Raw genomic sequence first — 17,326 nt, forward strand, 5'->3', positions numbered from 1 at the left:
ACCCCCACCCGGCATTTAACGCAACGTGCGTGACAGACGCGTCTGTTCGCTGTTTGTGCGCTAACTTCGTAGACCGTTATGGAGTTTACAAAGGATCTGCTTAGTTGGGTCCTTATGCAAATGACGTATCTTCAGTACACCCACCCATAGCAACGCAGTTCATTTCAGCGGCTTTGGGCTTGTTGTTTTCCCCAGCTAGGCCTTATTTGAGGGGTGTGTGTGGAAGTTGCTGGGTTTGCTGTGCGGAGGTGTCGGGAGCTTCCTTTAAAACGGTTGCTTCTAACTGACTCTCAGCGCGAAAGCGTAACGACCATTTTGAAAACCTCCCCCGCCGGCATGACCCTGTTCTCGCGATCACGTCGTAGCTACGAAGCAATTCTCGCGGGCATTCACTTTGGCACGTGGGCTCGCGAGGCCACAGTGTGCGTCTATTTTAAAAAATGAGCGGATCGCAGTAACTGGTAGCTTTCCTTGTCACGTGGCCGAGAGGGGCCAATGGGGAACCTCCGCGATCGGGCAACCTAAAAAAATCAGTTCTTCATCAGCAGGTCATTCAACTGTCTGTGAAAGGGTCCTTTCTCTGTGCTGCGTGCCTGGGGCAAACGCCAGAATCGCGTCAGTTACGGGCTGTGAGGCGCGGAGGGGACGTTGGAGCCACGCTGCAGGTGAGTGACAAGTGGTGCGGCGGCGCTGTCAGCGGTTCTCCGTGCCCAATGGCGGGCGGGTGGTCACAGCGCCGCGACGTTCTTGCGACTCCCTCAGTTACTGCACCACCGGGGGGGTGGGGTGTGAAGGACGACTTGCAGGAGCTCGCAAATTTGCGTGTTCAGGCAACGCGGGAATTGGGGGGAGCGGCGAGACTCGGGCGACAGGGGCGGAGCTTGGGAAGGGCCAATGGCGAGAGGCGGCGGTTTAAAGGGTATCGCTGGGAGGGCGGTTTGAATTCAAACAGCTCTGGCGGCTGGGGCTGTGAGGAGTACGGGAGCTTGGGGAGAGGGGATGAAGGGTGGTGAGGAGGGGGTCGCCGAGGAGCGAGGGGAAAGAAGGTTCTCGCGGGAAAGGGGCTGCGGGTGCTTAAGGGTTGAGGCCGCTCGAGTGCGTTGTGGGTAAACCGGTGGGTCGGGAGCGGGGGCTTTCCCCCGGTGCGGGATGGGGGGTATTGCAGCAGGATAGGGGTGAGGAGGGTTACATGAGGCTGTATGCTGTTGTATTCGCGGCAGTTGTAAGCAGGAACTGCAGGGAGGTGTACCCTTGTAATTGGGAAAGGGTTGTAAAAGGGGGTCGATCTGAAGACCTTGATGTAGATTACAGTGATGGGATTGTATGGGGGGGATTGCAATTGATACGGGTTTTCTAGATTTTTTTTTTTGGTCTCTAGAAACGCTTATGATCTAACTCTCTCCCCTGGTGGTAGTGGGAGGTGATTGCAGATGGTACCAGTGGAGGCGGAGAGGGAAAAATGTATGTGGTGATACAGGTTGTGGCTGAGGATAGCAACTTGGGAATGATGGGGGTGTGATGAAGTACAAAGGGTGATGAGGAGGATGCTATGTATATAAGACATTTCCTGTTAATAATGTCCCTACATGAGACATGACTGCAATTTACATATTCTGTGTTTAGGCAACATGGAGAAAAATGGTAAAGAGAACTCCAATGGGCTCCCTGGTCACAGTGTTAAGGTAAAGTGGTCTTTCACACTTACTAAATAAATGCATTTTACTTGGCTTGGTTGGACAAGGACTATAGAACTCTATTTGTAAACTCCACAAATTATCTGTGCTGAATATTAACATGCCCCCTTTTTTCTTGAAGCGCTTTTCTCTGACAGAATATTCACCAAGCTACTTTATCAGAAGCTCATTGATGTGAAAAGATGCCACCCAGAATACAACTTGTAAAGCTTCTACAGACTACTTCTGCATGCCATTAGTGTTTTCTCTTTCTTGCCTGCCTGTGGCTATGTCTACACTAGCCAAAAACTTTGAAATGGCCATGCAAATGGCCATTTCGAAGTTTACTAATGAAGCGCTGAAATACTTATTCAGCGCCTCATTAGCATGCGGGTGGCCGCAGCACTTTGAAATTGACGCGGCTCGCTGCCGTGCAGCTCATCCAGAGGGTCTCCTTTTTGAAAGGACCCAGGCTACTTTGAAGTCCCCTTATTCACATCTGCTCATGGGAATAAGGGGACTTGGAAGTAGCCGGGGTCCTTTCGAAAAGGAGTCCTGTCTGGGCGAGCCGCGTCAATTTCGAAGTGCCGCGGCCGCCCACATGCTAATGAGGCACTGAATATATATTTCAGCGCTTCATTAGTAAACTTTGAAATGGCCATTTGCATGGTAATTTCGAAGTTTTTGGCTAGTGTAGACACGGCCTCTGTGTGTGTGTGTGTGTTTCAGAATGGCAGGCAGAATTGTGATGTAGATCTTCAAGACTGAATATCATGCTGAGATATATTGATGGGAATGTTGCAAACAAGACAGGAGAAGTAATTCTTCCACTCCACTCAGCATTGAGATCTGCAGTGAAGTGTTCAGTTCTTGGGACTGTACCACAGGGAAAAAATGGACCTGTTTTAGTATAGAGCGGTTTTTTTAATCTACGGCTCCTGACCCAGAACTGGATAACAGACTATCAAACACTGGGTCTTTTTGCTGTAGGTTGACTAACGGGTGGGAGGGAGGAACTAAAGCAGGCTTCCTGCCTGTTTTGGCACAATGGACTGATTGTGCCCTGGAAGCAGCCAGCAGCAGGTCCAACTCCTAAATGAGCCACTGGGCTCTGAACACTGTCCCCCCAACCCAAGAACTGGCTCTTTACTCTTGGTCAGGAGCTTGGGGTAGAGGATGGTGCTTGTTATCAATAACAATGTGTAAGAGCTGCTTGTGTGTGTGTCAGCTTAGGAGCAATGTTCCCACCAATCTTTTCCATCTATATGTGGATTTTTCCATACATGTGTGGAATAAATTTTTATATGCACATGGAGGCATCTGAAAATGAGCACCACCAGTAGAAATAAAAAAAAAGCCTAGCTGTGGGTTTTCTGTTAATCAGCTGGCAGTATTGGATTTCTCCTGAGCAGCTGCACAAGTGCATAGTTTACATGGAACACTGCCTAGGAGCTGGACGTGCTGCTGGCTGCTTTCTGGGTTTAGTGAAGTCTGTGGTGCCAGAATGGGCAGGGATACTCTTAGCACCCCCATTATGCCACTGACGAGGAGTTCCTGAAGGTAATCCTATGTCTCAGCCCTGAGCACCCCTCCTGATTCCAAATCTTTCTCCTGTACCCAATCCTTCATCTCTGGCCCCACCCTGGAGCCTGCACTTTAGTGAAAAGATATAATTATGTGGGAACATGGATATCAACAGTTTTTTATTCAACTGGGTTGCAAGAAAAAGTTTACAAACCACTGACCTAGACTAGTGTAGTGAGGCGGGGATATAAATCTTCAAGTGTGTAAAAGGAAGTTAGAATGAGGAATGGGAAAATTGTCCTCAGTTGACAAGGAGAACAGGAAGTAATGGACTTAAATTAAGGTAAAGGAGATTTTTAGGTTAGATGTGAGGATAACTTCCTAACAAGGGCAGTTGAAATCTGGAAAAAAAATTGCTTAGCGAGGTTATTGAATTTCATCATTAGAGATTTTTAAAAACAGGACAGACAAGCATCTGTCATGGTGGTGTAGGTCAGTTGTTTTCAGACTTTTTTCTGGTGTTGCCCCCTCAGGGTGGGTTGCAGTGTGCAGAGCCCCAGGCTGTGACTGCTCCACCTCCCACCCAGGGACCTGCTGGGGTGCTGTGTTGTCCCATTTGCCAGAACAGCAGGGAGCGTTCTTTAGCACCTCTGCTGGTCACCTAATCGACCCAGTGCCTGGCATTCCATGGCCCAGTACTGGGTTGGACCTGTAACTTGGAAAAACAAAGGTCTACACAAAGAGCTGTCAATATTTTCTTTCTGATCTGTGCCCCCCGGCCCCAGCTTTAAGAAGCTCTACAGCCCACTTGTGCTACAACAACTATTTTTCTGCATATAAAAACCAGGAGCAGCATCATGAGGTCCATCCCAGACAACTGCCTGGGGCCCACACCACACAGGGCCGTGTATGCTGATGCCTAAGCCATTTAGCTTCTAGTCCCAAGTGGTGGTGGTTTTGTAGCCCCAGTCTTCAGCCTCATACATGAGGTTTCAGCTTTCTTCCCAGGCCGAAGCACCTGCTGGCCGTGCTTAGTGGATCCCTTAAAAACTGCTTGCAGCCCCCGAGGGGGTCCCAGACCCCTGGTTCAGAACCAGTAGCTGATGAGATACTTAAGGCATGTCTACAGTACAGAATTAAGACAACTTAAGTTAAATCAATATACAGCCACTGCAGTAAGTAAAGTGGTGTTTCATGTCCGTATTACATTCCTGTTTGCAGTCTGCATACTCAGCAGGAGCACTTCTGCTGACTTAACTGTGTGGCACATCATGGCATGCTGACAATGTAATGCTGTGTCTCTACACTGATAACGGCATCAACTACATTGACTTAAGGGCTATGCCTCTGATAGGCTATGTCTACACCAGCCCCTGCCTTTCAAAAGGGGGATGCTAACAAGATACTTTAGGATATGCTAACTTGACCCCCCCCGTCTTTGAAAGCCTCTTATTCCTAAAACTTTCGAAAGGCCCCCGTCTACACGGATGGGCTACGTCTACACGTGCACCCAACTTCGAAATAGCTTATTTCGATGTTGCGACATCGAAATAGGCTATTTCGATGAATAACGTCTACACGTCCTCCAGGGCTGGCAACGTCGATGTTCAACTTCGACGTTGCTCAGCCCAACATCGAAATAGGCACAGCGAGGGAACGTCTACACGCCAAAGTAGCACACATCGAAATAAGGGAGCCAGGCACAGCTGCAGACAGGGTCACGGGGCGGACTCAACAGCAAGTCGCTCCCTTAAAGGGCCCCTCCCAGACACACTTTCATTAAACAGTGCAAGATACACAGAGCCAACAACTAGTTGCAGACCCTGTATATGCAGCACGGACCCCCAGCTGCAGCAGCAGCAGCCAGAAGCCCTGGGCTAAGGGCTGCTGCCCACGGTGACCACAGAGCCCTGCAAGGGCTGGAGAGAGAGTATCTCTCAACCCCCCAGCTGATGGCCGCCATGGAGGACCCCGCTATTTCGATGTTGCGGGACGCGGATCGTCTACACGTCTCTACTTCGATGTTGAACGTCGAAGTAGGGCGCTATTCCCATCCGCTCATGGGGTTAGCGACTTCGACGTCTCGCCGCCTAACGTCGATTTCAACTTCGAAATAGCGCCCAACACGTGTAGACGTGACGGGCGCTATTTCGAAGTTACTGCCGCTACTTCGAAGTAGCGTGCACGTGTAGACGCAGCCATGGTGTGCTATTCGAAAGTTGCACTTTCGAATGGCTGTGGCTGCCATTATGATAATGAGGCACTGCATATTCATGGAAGCATCTTATTAGCATATCCCAAAGTGTCTCATTAGCATCCCCCTTTCGAAAGGCGCGGGCTAGTGTAGACATAGCCATAGAGGTGGAGTTCTCAATTCAGTGGGCAATTTACCTCAGTGGAAGCTACATTTTATTGTAGATTCTTGCGGCAATGTTTCCTCTAACTCTTTTTCCATCCATGGGCAGAATAAATTTTTGTTATGTGCACCAAGGCATGTGGGAATTTTCACCACCAGTGGAAACATTCTGCTAGCAGTGGGCATTCTGCTAAGCAGCTGGGTGACATTTGAATCTCTCCTGGGTGGCCACCTAAGCCCTCAGCTTACAGGGTAAGGTTGACATAAGTTGCATTATGTTGACCTATCTATTATATACCAGGCCTTAGTTCTGGCTCAGTCAGGGGGACTGGATTAGATGACCTGCTTATGAACCTTCCAATTCTACATTTCTATGATTTTATGTTATTGTCCGTTCTGTCTGATTTATGTGTTTTTAAAACGCTCATTGGGTATGTTAATTTAGCATAATGGAGCTAATTATAATTAGCCCATTTGTAGGTAGGGAAAAACACTTGCCTGCATTAATAAAAGGACGGGACCAAGGAATAAACAGGAAAAAACCAGAACATCTGGTATGTTGTACTTAGTTTTTCTGTAATTAAAATGTGTGGTTTTTTTGTTTTAGAATCTACCTTCCATTGGGGATGGTCCAAAACGTCTCCCTGTGCATCAGCAGCAGTCTCAGAATCGGGTACCTGGAAGTGGAGTCCAGGCACAGCGTGTCTTTTGTCCTTCAAATTTGGCTCAGCGAGTTCCTGTACAGTCACAAGTTCAAAAATCTGCAATGTCAAACCAGAAACAGTCTCAAAACCAATTGAAGCAGCAGCCTCGACCAATTTCTTTAGTGCAGCCAATTTCTGGGGCTCAGGCTCCAAGTAAAAACAATGAGGAACCTCCACAGGTCTCAGTTTCTGGTAAGTGTAACTGTGTAAATAAATGGTTTAATCTCAAATAATCTGCAGACAATGTCAGTATATTAACTGAATCAGCATCTATTCTTCCAGTATGTACAAGAGATCGTTCTAGTTTCATCTTGAACCAATTCTTTTTTTATTATTATTATGACATCTCTGAATTCCAGTTGTGGACCAGGACCCAGCTGTGCTAACTGCTGTGCAAGAACAGAACAAAAGGACAGTCACTGCCCAAAATACCTTACAATCTACAGAAGTGTACTCATTATATTTTACTAAAGGGAAGACAAGTTAGAAGGGTAGTTCAGGCTTGTATAGAAAGTTTCACTGAATTTAAAAAATCACTTGTAGCTATGATAAATTGACTAGTGAGGTATGTGGCCTACACTTCCATAGGCAATCTTAATATCTTAGTCATATATGACTATAGTGGTCACTGACATTTAGATGCCATGATACTGGCTGCACTATGAGATACGAAATAGGCTCAGGTTGTCCCTAGTGTTTGTGCCTGGCTTCTCTGCAAAACTGGGGAATCAAATTGGTTCCAAAATAATTTTTTCAGACATGTGGTGGTGGTGGTGTTTCTTAACTATAGTTACAAAGGTGTTCAATTCTTATGTGCAGCAAAAAACCTTGAAGCAGAAGGGACATCTGGACAGAAAAATGAAGAAACTAAGAAGTAAGTCAAGGGGTATGTTGCCACTGATGTCCTTGGGGACTGGGCCTCATACTTTGTATTTAAGACTAAACACTGTAGCAATTTGGATGCAAAATGTTTTGTGACTTACCACAACTATTGTTTTTGAGCCTGTTTGTTACCAGAAATGCTATCTTTGCAGTTGTAAATACCATACTATTTTGAAGCTATGATTGAAATACCTTTTTGAAATCCTAGGGTATCTTTATTCGGTTTCATGACCTGATAGTCTTCAAGAGCAGAGGCCTTCATAGTTTTTTAAAATTAAAAATCTGCATACTTTTTAGCCAAAAATAACTTAAGTTTTATTTAAAGAAGTTATTCTCAGTGAAGCTTTTTTCCTTGTATGGAAAAACCTCAACTTAATTTTTTTTTCATGAAGCTGGACAAGATTTATATTTTGAAACCAAATGTGAACTGTCTTCTTCCAGACTCTCCAAGCAGCTGCATGTATACATGAATGTAGAAAGAAAGTATATGTGGAAGATTGAGTTGTGGCTCAGTTTGCAAGAGCATGTGCACTGAATTTAGATGCATGCACTCTCTACCACTAATGTGCACACCTTGAATTGGCACAAATTAGGCATTTGTGTCCACATTGCACAATTGCAGAATGGTTACAGAAATCTGGGATGAAAATTGACCCTTACACGTACCATTCCTTTTCCTTGGTGGCTTGACCTGAGGAGGGAGGCCAGATTTAGATCTTAGATAAATTAGCATACATTTGGATTAACTCATTTGACTTCAACAATAGAGTTTTATTCTGGGACGTTATCGTAGTGTGATTAAAAAAAATTAAATTCCTTGTGTGGTTTCTGGCAATATAAAACTATTTAATTTTTTCACAGAAGGCAGTGGTGTCTTGATGACTTTGAAATTGGCCGTCCTCTGGGGAAAGGAAAGTTTGGAAATGTGTATCTGGCTCGTGAAAAGCAAAGTAAATTTATCCTAGCACTGAAGGTGTTGTTTAAAACACAGCTGGAGAAAGCAGGAGTAGAACATCAGCTGCGGAGAGAAGTAGAAATACAGTCTCATCTTAGGTAAAATTTATCTAAAACTAGTATTTTATATGCGCTTCCAGAGAAAAGGATAGATCATTGTATTCTGTTGTATATCCTGACCTTCAATTAAAGGAGGAGGATAGGAATATCTTGTAAAATTACTCTTGGATAGCCTGGGCAAAACAGTCTTCTGTGTCTCTCATCATATATGGGCAGGATCTTCAGTTTTTGTACATTAAGCATTTTCTTTATCTAACTAAGGTTGATCACTTACAAAATATCACGTATGCAGAGCTTGCAATATGAATTTACAGGTCAGGTTTTTGTGCTTTGTTACAGCAGCCTGTCAGAGCGGTGGTCAGTTGCATGTTTTTGTATTTTGTGTTCACCCTTATGAAGTGCATATTAGGAAACAAAGAAATTGGCCTTATAAAGGCTCTACCCTCTGTAAAACATTATATAGGGGACTCTTCCCATTCAGTGCTTAGTTGCAGACAGCACAAGTCTTTGCAACCCCTTTGTCTTTCTTAAATGTTCTAGTCTCCCACATTTTGGGAGCGGGAAAAGATATTTAACATCCCAGAGGCTATGGCTACATTACTGACTATTATACTAGTGCAGGCACTCAAAGTTGACTTGAGAGAGAGCTCTCCCATTCACTTAATTACTCCAACCTCCACAAGAAGCATAAGAAGTAGTGTGCACTTTACGCTGAATGTGCCTTTCTTTTGTGTATGTCTATGAACAGCAAATTATGGCAGTGAGAAATTTGCTATTTATTAGCACAAAAATACACAAATTAAAACTTTAGGCTGTAGTAGTTGCAAACAGCAATTTAAGGTGTATCCTTTCTGTAAGCTCCTTCAGTAACTTGAACAAAGAGACAATAGGAACTTAGAAAGTCGAAAGTAATTTGGCACTACACCTGCAGGCCCCCTGTCAGTTCTTACAGCTTTCAAATCATACTTGCTTAATTAAAAAGGGAAAAAAATCAATGTGCTGTTGCTGTAGGAAAGACACTTCAAATAAAAGACAACTAATAACTGGGAAAATATTGAAGTTGGCTACTTGCCAATTGGCATCAAATATTTTAAAGCAAGTTTAATTAGCTTAAATGTAGCATGGAGAAAGTATTCTTCAATGGGTATGTTGTAAGTTGATGGTTTTTAGTCTAAATTCCAATGTTTGTACACAAGTGACCTGTGGACTCTTTGGGAAGTGTTTTTGAAGCCTTCGTGTTGAATGAAAGCAAAATTTAGCTACTGAAAATGTATAATCTAGTCTTAGTAGCAAATCTGGGGATCCTACCTGATTAGGCAAATGTATAATCGAGAGGCGAGCAGAACTTTGATCTTGATAGTATGGCTGGGAAGGCCATCTAGAAAGTGAGAGGTACACTTGCAAGGTGTCTCTTGAAAGCTGAATAGTGTGTGTTTGTGGAGCTGTGGGGAGGCAGAGTTAGATCAATGGACGAAAAAGAAAGGGAAGTTAAAACAGTGCACCATAAACTCTAGCAACTTTATTTATTAGCTTAAACCACACACAGACTTGCCAAATAGAAGCGCTCTGAGGTGAAATGCTATAGAACTAAAGTGAAGACATTTATGGAATGCTATGGCTAGCAAATTTTAAAAAGTTTCTACAACATCAAGTCAAAAGGGCCTTTTATAAACTAAAGTTGACGTGCTTCATTGGTGTAAATTGTAGGGAGTGGAATGAAAAACATCTAGCAACTCCAATGCATGAAACTCTAAGTAAGCACTACTAACTACAGAACATGTATATAGGTGACTAAAAAAAGTATTTTGTATGTCTGTGTTGAGATGTCTTATGACAGAAAAATATACACATTTTCTTGCAGGCATCCCAATATTCTCAGGTTGTATGGCTACTTCCATGATGCCACAAGAGTTTACCTAATTCTAGAATATGCACCTCGTGGGGAAGTCTACAAAGAGTTGCAGAAGCTAACCAAGTTTGATGAACAGAGAACTGCTACTGTAGGTGTAATAGTGTATTTTATCATCTGCCAACTTAGCCAACACAGTTAAAATCTGAAGCACGAAGTTTAAACTTCTAGAGCAAAATCTGATATTGGGTATATGAGTGCATCTTCACTGAAGTCAATGCATTTGGTAACTAAGCAGAACTGATTCTTTAATCTTTTTAGTTTTGAAACTAGCTATTTAGGAATAGTCTGGGAAGTTAGTCACTATGTGCATCATGACAGTTCATTATTGGCTGCTATTCTAGGGTGTTAGACATTTCAGGTGAGTACAGAGAAGAGGGGAGCGTGCTGTAGAGCACATCATTAAATAAACAACTGGACTTCAAAGGGTGAAATAATTTAGTAGATAGTGATAAGAATAGACCTTATTGGGCTGAAAGTGACAACTCTGTCAATTTCACAGTGGATGAATAACACACACCATGTTCTTCTCTAACAGTTAATCCATGGGTCTGTAAGTGAAATGGCGAGAAAAGCCTTTTTTCCAAATTTGGTTACAAAAGCAATATGTCAAGCCACAATGAACGTGCATAATAAATAGTCAAACAGTAATATTTGTCACCCCTATTTTAAGAACAGTGCACACATAATGTGTGTATCAGTTAGAAAGTTTCCCCCATCCCTAGGTTTAACCTCTTAAGCCTCAAACTCTCGCCCCCATCCCCAGTGTTTACCTGGCTCAGGTGCTTTGCATGTTTCCCACCTCCTCTGTCTACTGAGGTACAAGGAGGCAGCCCAGAGCCAGTGCCCACCCTGCATCCGTGGCAGTGCAGGCAGATGGTGTGGTCTGGGCAGCAGCAGAGCTAGTGCCAGGTGCTGTGTGTGGGTGCTTCTGAGCTGGTGGCAACGGGAGGGGGGAGCAAACAGGCGGCAGAAGAGTGACCACCTCTCTTCCTCCTTCGGCTATGGCTCCCTAGGGTGGCTGGAGCAGAGCTGCCTGCTCACTCCCTCGCTGCTGCTAAGCACAGTGCCGCGTGTGTGGGTGGGAGCAAGTTGGCAGCCAAAAGAGGACAAGTTCCCCCGAGCTGGGAGTGGAGGAAGCAGCTCTGGTCATGTCCGGGGGCGAGCTGGCTGACGCTGACTCCACTTGCGGCTCTAAAGGCTGCTGCTGCCGCTTAAACAAAATCTAAATTCCATTTTAACTGCAGACATTGTTTAAGTGGCAGCAGCCTCCAGAGCCACAAGTGGAGTGCGTGGCAACAGTGCTCAGAGCCACAAGTGGCTCCTTACAGAGCCGCAGGTTGCTGGCCCCTGAAACGTTACTATGTTTTTAATGTGTACTATCTCTTGGGATCACTCCTTTACAGTATATGACAGAATTGGCCGATGCTCTATCGTATTGTCATTCAAAGAGAGTGATTCATAGAGACATCAAGCCAGAAAACTTGCTGCTTGGTTCAAACGGAGAGCTAAAGATTGCTGACTTTGGATGGTCTGTGCATGCTCCATCATCTAGGTAAGAACTCAGATGCTACATATCCTATCATCTCTAGATGCTGTGCAAAGCTTTGTGGCTCTAAATAAAACTGTAGTGTGTAGTAAATATATATCACTGTCACAGCACTACTTGTGCAGTGTGGTGCATGGAGACTGAATCACACAATTAGGATTTGTCTAGAAATATGCACCCAAAAACTGGTTGGTTTGCCCAGTTTATTTACAAGTCACTGTCCAACCTTCATCCCAATGCTCTTCAATATGTTGTAGAAGGCAGCAAGAAAGCATGGTTTTGCTGTATTTGAAACCTTGGCTTGCCCCTGAGTAGAACACTAGGGTTTCCACTAGTAATTAAAGAGTACAGATCTGTGCCTTCTGTCATTGTGCTTTGTACTGAAATTTGAAATGAGCCCTTTATTAGGGCAAAGGGGGCACCAAATGCAGTATTTACTTAGGCACTTTTGTAACAATGCACCAAATTATCAGTACAGTTGTCTTCAAGATGGTGTCTAAAAATTAATTCAATTGTGCAAACTTGATTAAATATTGGTGAAAGTAGAAGTTCTGGGTGGAATCTGTTCAAGCAAAGTAATTTTGAGTGACAGAAATGGATAATAGTGCTCAATAAAGGCAAACAGTTTCAGTATGAAACCACCAAAACAAATACTGCTTTTTGTTTTGATAGTGTATAGAGTAGCACGGCTTCCTCTCTGTTAATATGAAACCATTTATGTGTGTTTTAGGAGGACAACTCTTTGTGGTACACTTGACTATTTGCCTCCTGAAATGATTGAAGGGAGAACACATGATGAAAAGGTGGATCTGTGGAGCCTGGGAGTTCTGTGTTATGAATTTCTAGTAGGGAAACCCCCTTTTGAGGCAGAGACATATCAGGAAACCTACAGAAGTATTTCAAAGGCAAGTATTGGGTCATTTTCACTTCTTCCCCCTAGATCACCTATTAAGTGATGTTACATAGATATGGGGGTGATAATACTGAAATGGTTTTCTCAGCTACTTAGAGGAAGAAAAATAGGTCCCTGATTTCCCAAGCCATGGCTGGAAGCGTCCCAGTGCTAATGAGGTGTGGAATATTCAATTCAGCACCTCATTAGTAATCATCAAAATGGCTACTAGCATGGCCATTTTGAAGATTTGTGCCCGTGTAGAGACCCATCCTGAGGAAAGGAGATGGTGATGTGCATGAAATTACACGCAAGCCTGGGACCCAACATCAAGCTGTTTCTCCCTCTGCATCCCAGCCTTCTGTGAGGGGTCAGGGAAGGACTAGTGACTGATCTGGGGTGTTCCTACAGCTGGGCTTTGGATGTGTGAAGGGGCATCAGTCCCAAATGGACTAAAGGCAGGGGCAAAGAAACAGGAACTGAGTTGTAATAGGGATTTCTTTAACTTGCTGCTCCCATGGGATTTTTGTGTGTCTGTATTGTTAGACATACTTGCTGACAGGTGTTTTTGAAATAAATTACCAAAGTAATTGAAACTGATGTGATCATGTAGTGTTATAGTTCCTGTACAAACCAAAACAATTCCTAACACTTAATATGATCTGTTTTCTTTTCTGTATTTACTCGAATAGTAATTTATTTCTTGCTTTTTAGGTGGAATTCAAATTTCCTCCTTTTGTAACTGAGGGTGCTAAAGATCTAATTTTAAAGCTCTTGAAGCATAATCCATACCAGAGACTACCACTGAAAGATGTTCTTGAACATCCATGGATTACCACAAACTCTACAAAACAGCCAAGCATTCGGAAGAGTGAGGCTGCTCCTAGTAACAGAACACAGTCCTAGCCAGATGTTCACTTTGATATTATAAACAGTCTCAAATGGATTGTAATAAAAAGGAGAACCTTGTAGCCATGACTACTGTAATGCAGCCAGGAAAGGCTGCTTGCCACCAGGCATAGACCTGATCATTAAAACAAACTGGGAGAGCAGTGAACAATTCAGGTGTGTGGGCTAGTCACCATTTAATGCTCTCTTACAATGAAGAAAACAATTTTATATATAACAGATCAGTTTGACCAGAAGTACTTAAAGAAGCTGATGGAATATTAGCCAACCTACATGAAGTCCAGTTTGCACGTGGACCATATATGTTGAGGTGAGACAAAGCTGGGTTCTTGCCTTGTGATGTGCTCAGTCTTCCAGCTCATACATCCTCATAGCACAAGACAACTGTGGTTTGGAGTATTCTTTGTGATCAAACAGTGCAATAATAAAAGCCTTGAGTTACCTGCATTCTAATTTATTGGGCTGCTAAGATTATCACATATGTGCAGTGATCTGAACCTGAATGAGATGAATGTGCCTCTTCATAAATATCTTATACTATGTGTATTTCTTGCTTCTGTGTACTCCTTGGCCTCCTGTAGTCTTGAGGGGTGAGGCATTTGAACTTTGTTAAATAAATACTTGTTAAATCTAAGTGTGTGGTAATGTTTGTTTTTTCCACACATGCTGCTGGACCTATTATCCATATTCTTATACCAGAAAAGCAGTGTATCAGACTAAAATGAAAACTTTCAGAAAGACTTTAGAACCTGATTACTCTAATAACCCTCCATGGAGCTGTGCAATAAAGGCTTAAAAATTTATCATAAGCAAAGTTTTATATTGGTATAACCTACTGTAAAATCCAGTTTTGAGGTTGAGAGGGGAGTAGGCTAATAATCTTTTCAAAACAGAAGTAGCTTCCTAACTCCTGGAAGCCATTTCTACTAGAATAAGGCTGTCTACACTAAGAAATATATTTTAACTGATTTAACATTTTATCTTAAACTTTAGAAGTTAATTGTCCCCAAACATTCCAGAAAGTTGCCTTACCGTTTCTCCAAGTCACTTTAGTGCAGCTCCATTGCTTATGCAGTTGAAGGTGGATAAGGCAATGTATTGTGGGTACCTACCCCACAATACCTTAGCCCTGTTGCATTCTGGGGGAGTTGTACCATGGGGTTGCAGGGGGGCCAAAAAAGTTGCTGCACTTGCTTCTGGGTGCTTGATATCACTGTCCCAGAATAGAAAGCACTATGCCACAATTCAGAGCACCCACTAACTGCACAAAAACAGATGGCAGATTGTGCCATTTTCTCTGAGACCAGTGCTAGTACTAGCACGGATTCTCAAATGCTTCAAGTCATTGCACAGGCCATTATGGCCACTTCCTGGAATGTCATGTGGTATTTGCTTTGACAAAGGTAGTAGGCAGAGATGATAGTTGTGGAGGAGGAAGATGGGGATGCAGTCAATGAAGTGCAGACCAGGAACTTAGAAATGCTGGTTGCCTTGGCTGTATTGCTTATAGTGGAGTGGTGTTTTTGGACTCTTGAAACCAGCACATACTAGTAGGACCACATCATTTTGGAGGCCTAGAATGACCAGCAGAGGGTGCAGAACTTTTGGCTGCACAAGTCCACTTTTATGGAACTTTGCAATTTGCTGACCCCCACCCTGAAGCAGAGCAATAAAAGAATGAAACTGGCTTTAACGCTTCACAAGCAAGTTACAGTGGCTCTGTGGAAGTTTACAATGCCCAACAGTTGCTGGTCAGTTGCAAATCAGTTTGGGGTTGGCAGATCTACAGGGCGGGCTGTAGTGGTGGTGTAGGAAGCCAGTGTAATCTGTCAGCATCTCCTGAGGAACATCATGATTGTGGGAAATGAGCAGCACATAGTGGATGGCTTTGCTGCCATGGGGTTCCCTAACTTGACTTCTTGGCTCACATGTGAGGTGGGCTGTATAAATCATTGTGGGGAGTTCAGCAGGGGGACCCATGTGGAGGTGGGTGGAGAGGGCTGATAGCACAGGTGCCTGCTGCTATGCAAAGGTCCACAGCAGAGGGACCCAGGCAGTGGCAGGGGTTGAGAAAGCCAACAGGAATGATGCAACTTGGAGCTCAGGGAAGATCAACTGAAATGAAAACTAGATATTCCTTTGAAGCACACAACAGGAGGTTCTGAAGACCACCTAGGCTAGGCTGTAATGCAGAAGAGACTTGGGACAACCTTGCCCAAGACCATTCACAATGGAGAAAGGTAATCCATGAGGGGTTGGTGCAATTTAAGAGGTCCCACCGCAATGCTGACAAGACACTGAGAAGAAGAGAGTCAAAAACTGCCCTACACCCCTCCAACAGCTACCAACACCTGCCCCTTCTGTAATAAGATCTGTAGCTCCAAAATTGGACTGATTGGCCATCAATGGACTCACAGAGGAGGGTGACAAAGACATCCTACTCGCTACCAAGTGACCACCAAGAATGCAGAAGTCTAGACAGTTGTTCCAGCCTAGATTAAAAATAGATTAATTGTTCTATAGCATGGTTTCCAGCCTTGATCCAATCACATGTGCTGGGGTAAAATGGGAATAGAGGAAAATAAAAAATACATTACCCCAGAACTTGACCCTGCTGTCAGTATACATAGACAGCACCCTGTGTTCAACTCTTACAGTGGGAATATGAAGTCATAAGAATCCATGCTTACGATTCTCAGTCTTCACTCTTCAAGATTCTCTAATGCACTTCTGCTTAAATACTGCACTACACATGCAATAGGTTTTCCACTGCACCTTCCATTGGTATATTGGAGTATGTCAGTTATTGCAGCTGTATACACTTGACTTAGGTTACAGAACTGCAGTGCATAGCAGCCTGAGATTTCTTAGTAAAAATAACAAACAACAAGAAGGGAAAAATATTTTATTGCATTTCTTCTTAGTGTTACCAATTCTATATGGCCTTTACTATTTTACACACTAATTCTCTTTTCAAATTATTTTAAAGTTACAAGTGAGAAATCAGAAATTCAAAATAGATTCTTCATTAAAAATACATTGCAAAAAAGTTAATCTAAACAAAGGTTGCAAATGACAGTTTAATACACCCAGATTTGTCTAATTCAGAGATAAAAATAGTGTCTCAAACTGACTTCAAGGGAAAAAGCACAGCTCAGTTACTTCACTCAGCAAATGAAATTCACTTCTAAAATGTAAGCAGCATGTGGCAATGTTCAAAGTGAACAGTTTCCAGAAACCGCAAAATCATGACTGCATTACAGAAAGTAATAGAAGGGCTGGAATGCTACTTTTCCACTCCCCCACCCTCCAATAAAAAAAATACACCTTACTTAAATGAAAGAATAAGGTGATGTGATCATCTGAATACTTCGAAAAATAGGATTTTGTATATCTTGCTATATCATTAGTATCTAAGGCCGTGTCTACACTAGCCCCAAACTTTGAAATGGCCATGTAAATGGCCATTTCGAAGTTTACTAATGAAGCACTGAAATACATATTCAGTGCCTCATTAGCATGCAGGCAGCCACGGCACTTCAAAATTGACGCAGCTCCTTTTCGAAAGGGCCCCTCCTACTTCAAAGTCCCCTTATTCCCATCTGCTCACAGGAATAAGGGGACTTCGAAATTCACGCGGCTTGCCGCCGCACGGCTCATCCCAACAGGGCTCCTTTTCAAAAGGACCCCGCCTACTTCGAAGTACCATGGCCGCCCGCATGCTAATGAGGCACTGAATATGTATTTCAGCGCTTCATTAGTAAACTTCGAAATGGCCATTTACATGGCTGTTTCAAAGTTTGGGGCTAGTGTAGACATAGCCTAAGTGATTCTTATGAAGAGATCAGAGAACTCCATAAAGTAATGAGGAGCTTACCAGAGAAAATGACCCTTAGAAATAATTATGGGAAAGG

General features: G+C 43.5%; 1 protein-coding gene across 2 annotated transcripts; it reads left to right on the plus strand.

Moving 5' to 3' along the window:
* The first annotated feature begins 542 nt into the window (after window positions 1–542).
* AURKA (aurora kinase A) lies at window positions 543–13,995 on the plus strand. Of its 2 annotated transcripts, XM_075011634.1 has the most exons (9): window positions 543–665; window positions 1,624–1,682; window positions 6,161–6,449; window positions 7,077–7,131; window positions 8,001–8,192; window positions 10,015–10,153; window positions 11,469–11,617; window positions 12,342–12,516; window positions 13,218–13,995. In XM_075011634.1, exons 2-9 carry the CDS (start codon window positions 1,629–1,631, stop codon window positions 13,407–13,409), a joined length of 1,245 nt encoding a protein of 414 aa, XP_074867735.1. In that variant the 5' UTR covers window positions 543–665; window positions 1,624–1,628; the 3' UTR covers window positions 13,410–13,995. The 2 variants fall into 2 exon arrangements, with proteins under 2 accessions (XP_074867735.1, XP_074867736.1); XM_075011635.1 differs by lacking the exon at window positions 8,001–8,192.
* The last annotated feature ends 3,331 nt before the right edge of the window (window positions 13,996–17,326 follow it).

Source organism: Carettochelys insculpta, chromosome 17 (assembly GCF_033958435.1).
Source record: "Carettochelys insculpta isolate YL-2023 chromosome 17, ASM3395843v1, whole genome shotgun sequence".
In the NCBI taxonomy this organism is placed as follows: Eukaryota; Metazoa; Chordata; order Testudines; family Carettochelyidae; genus Carettochelys; species Carettochelys insculpta.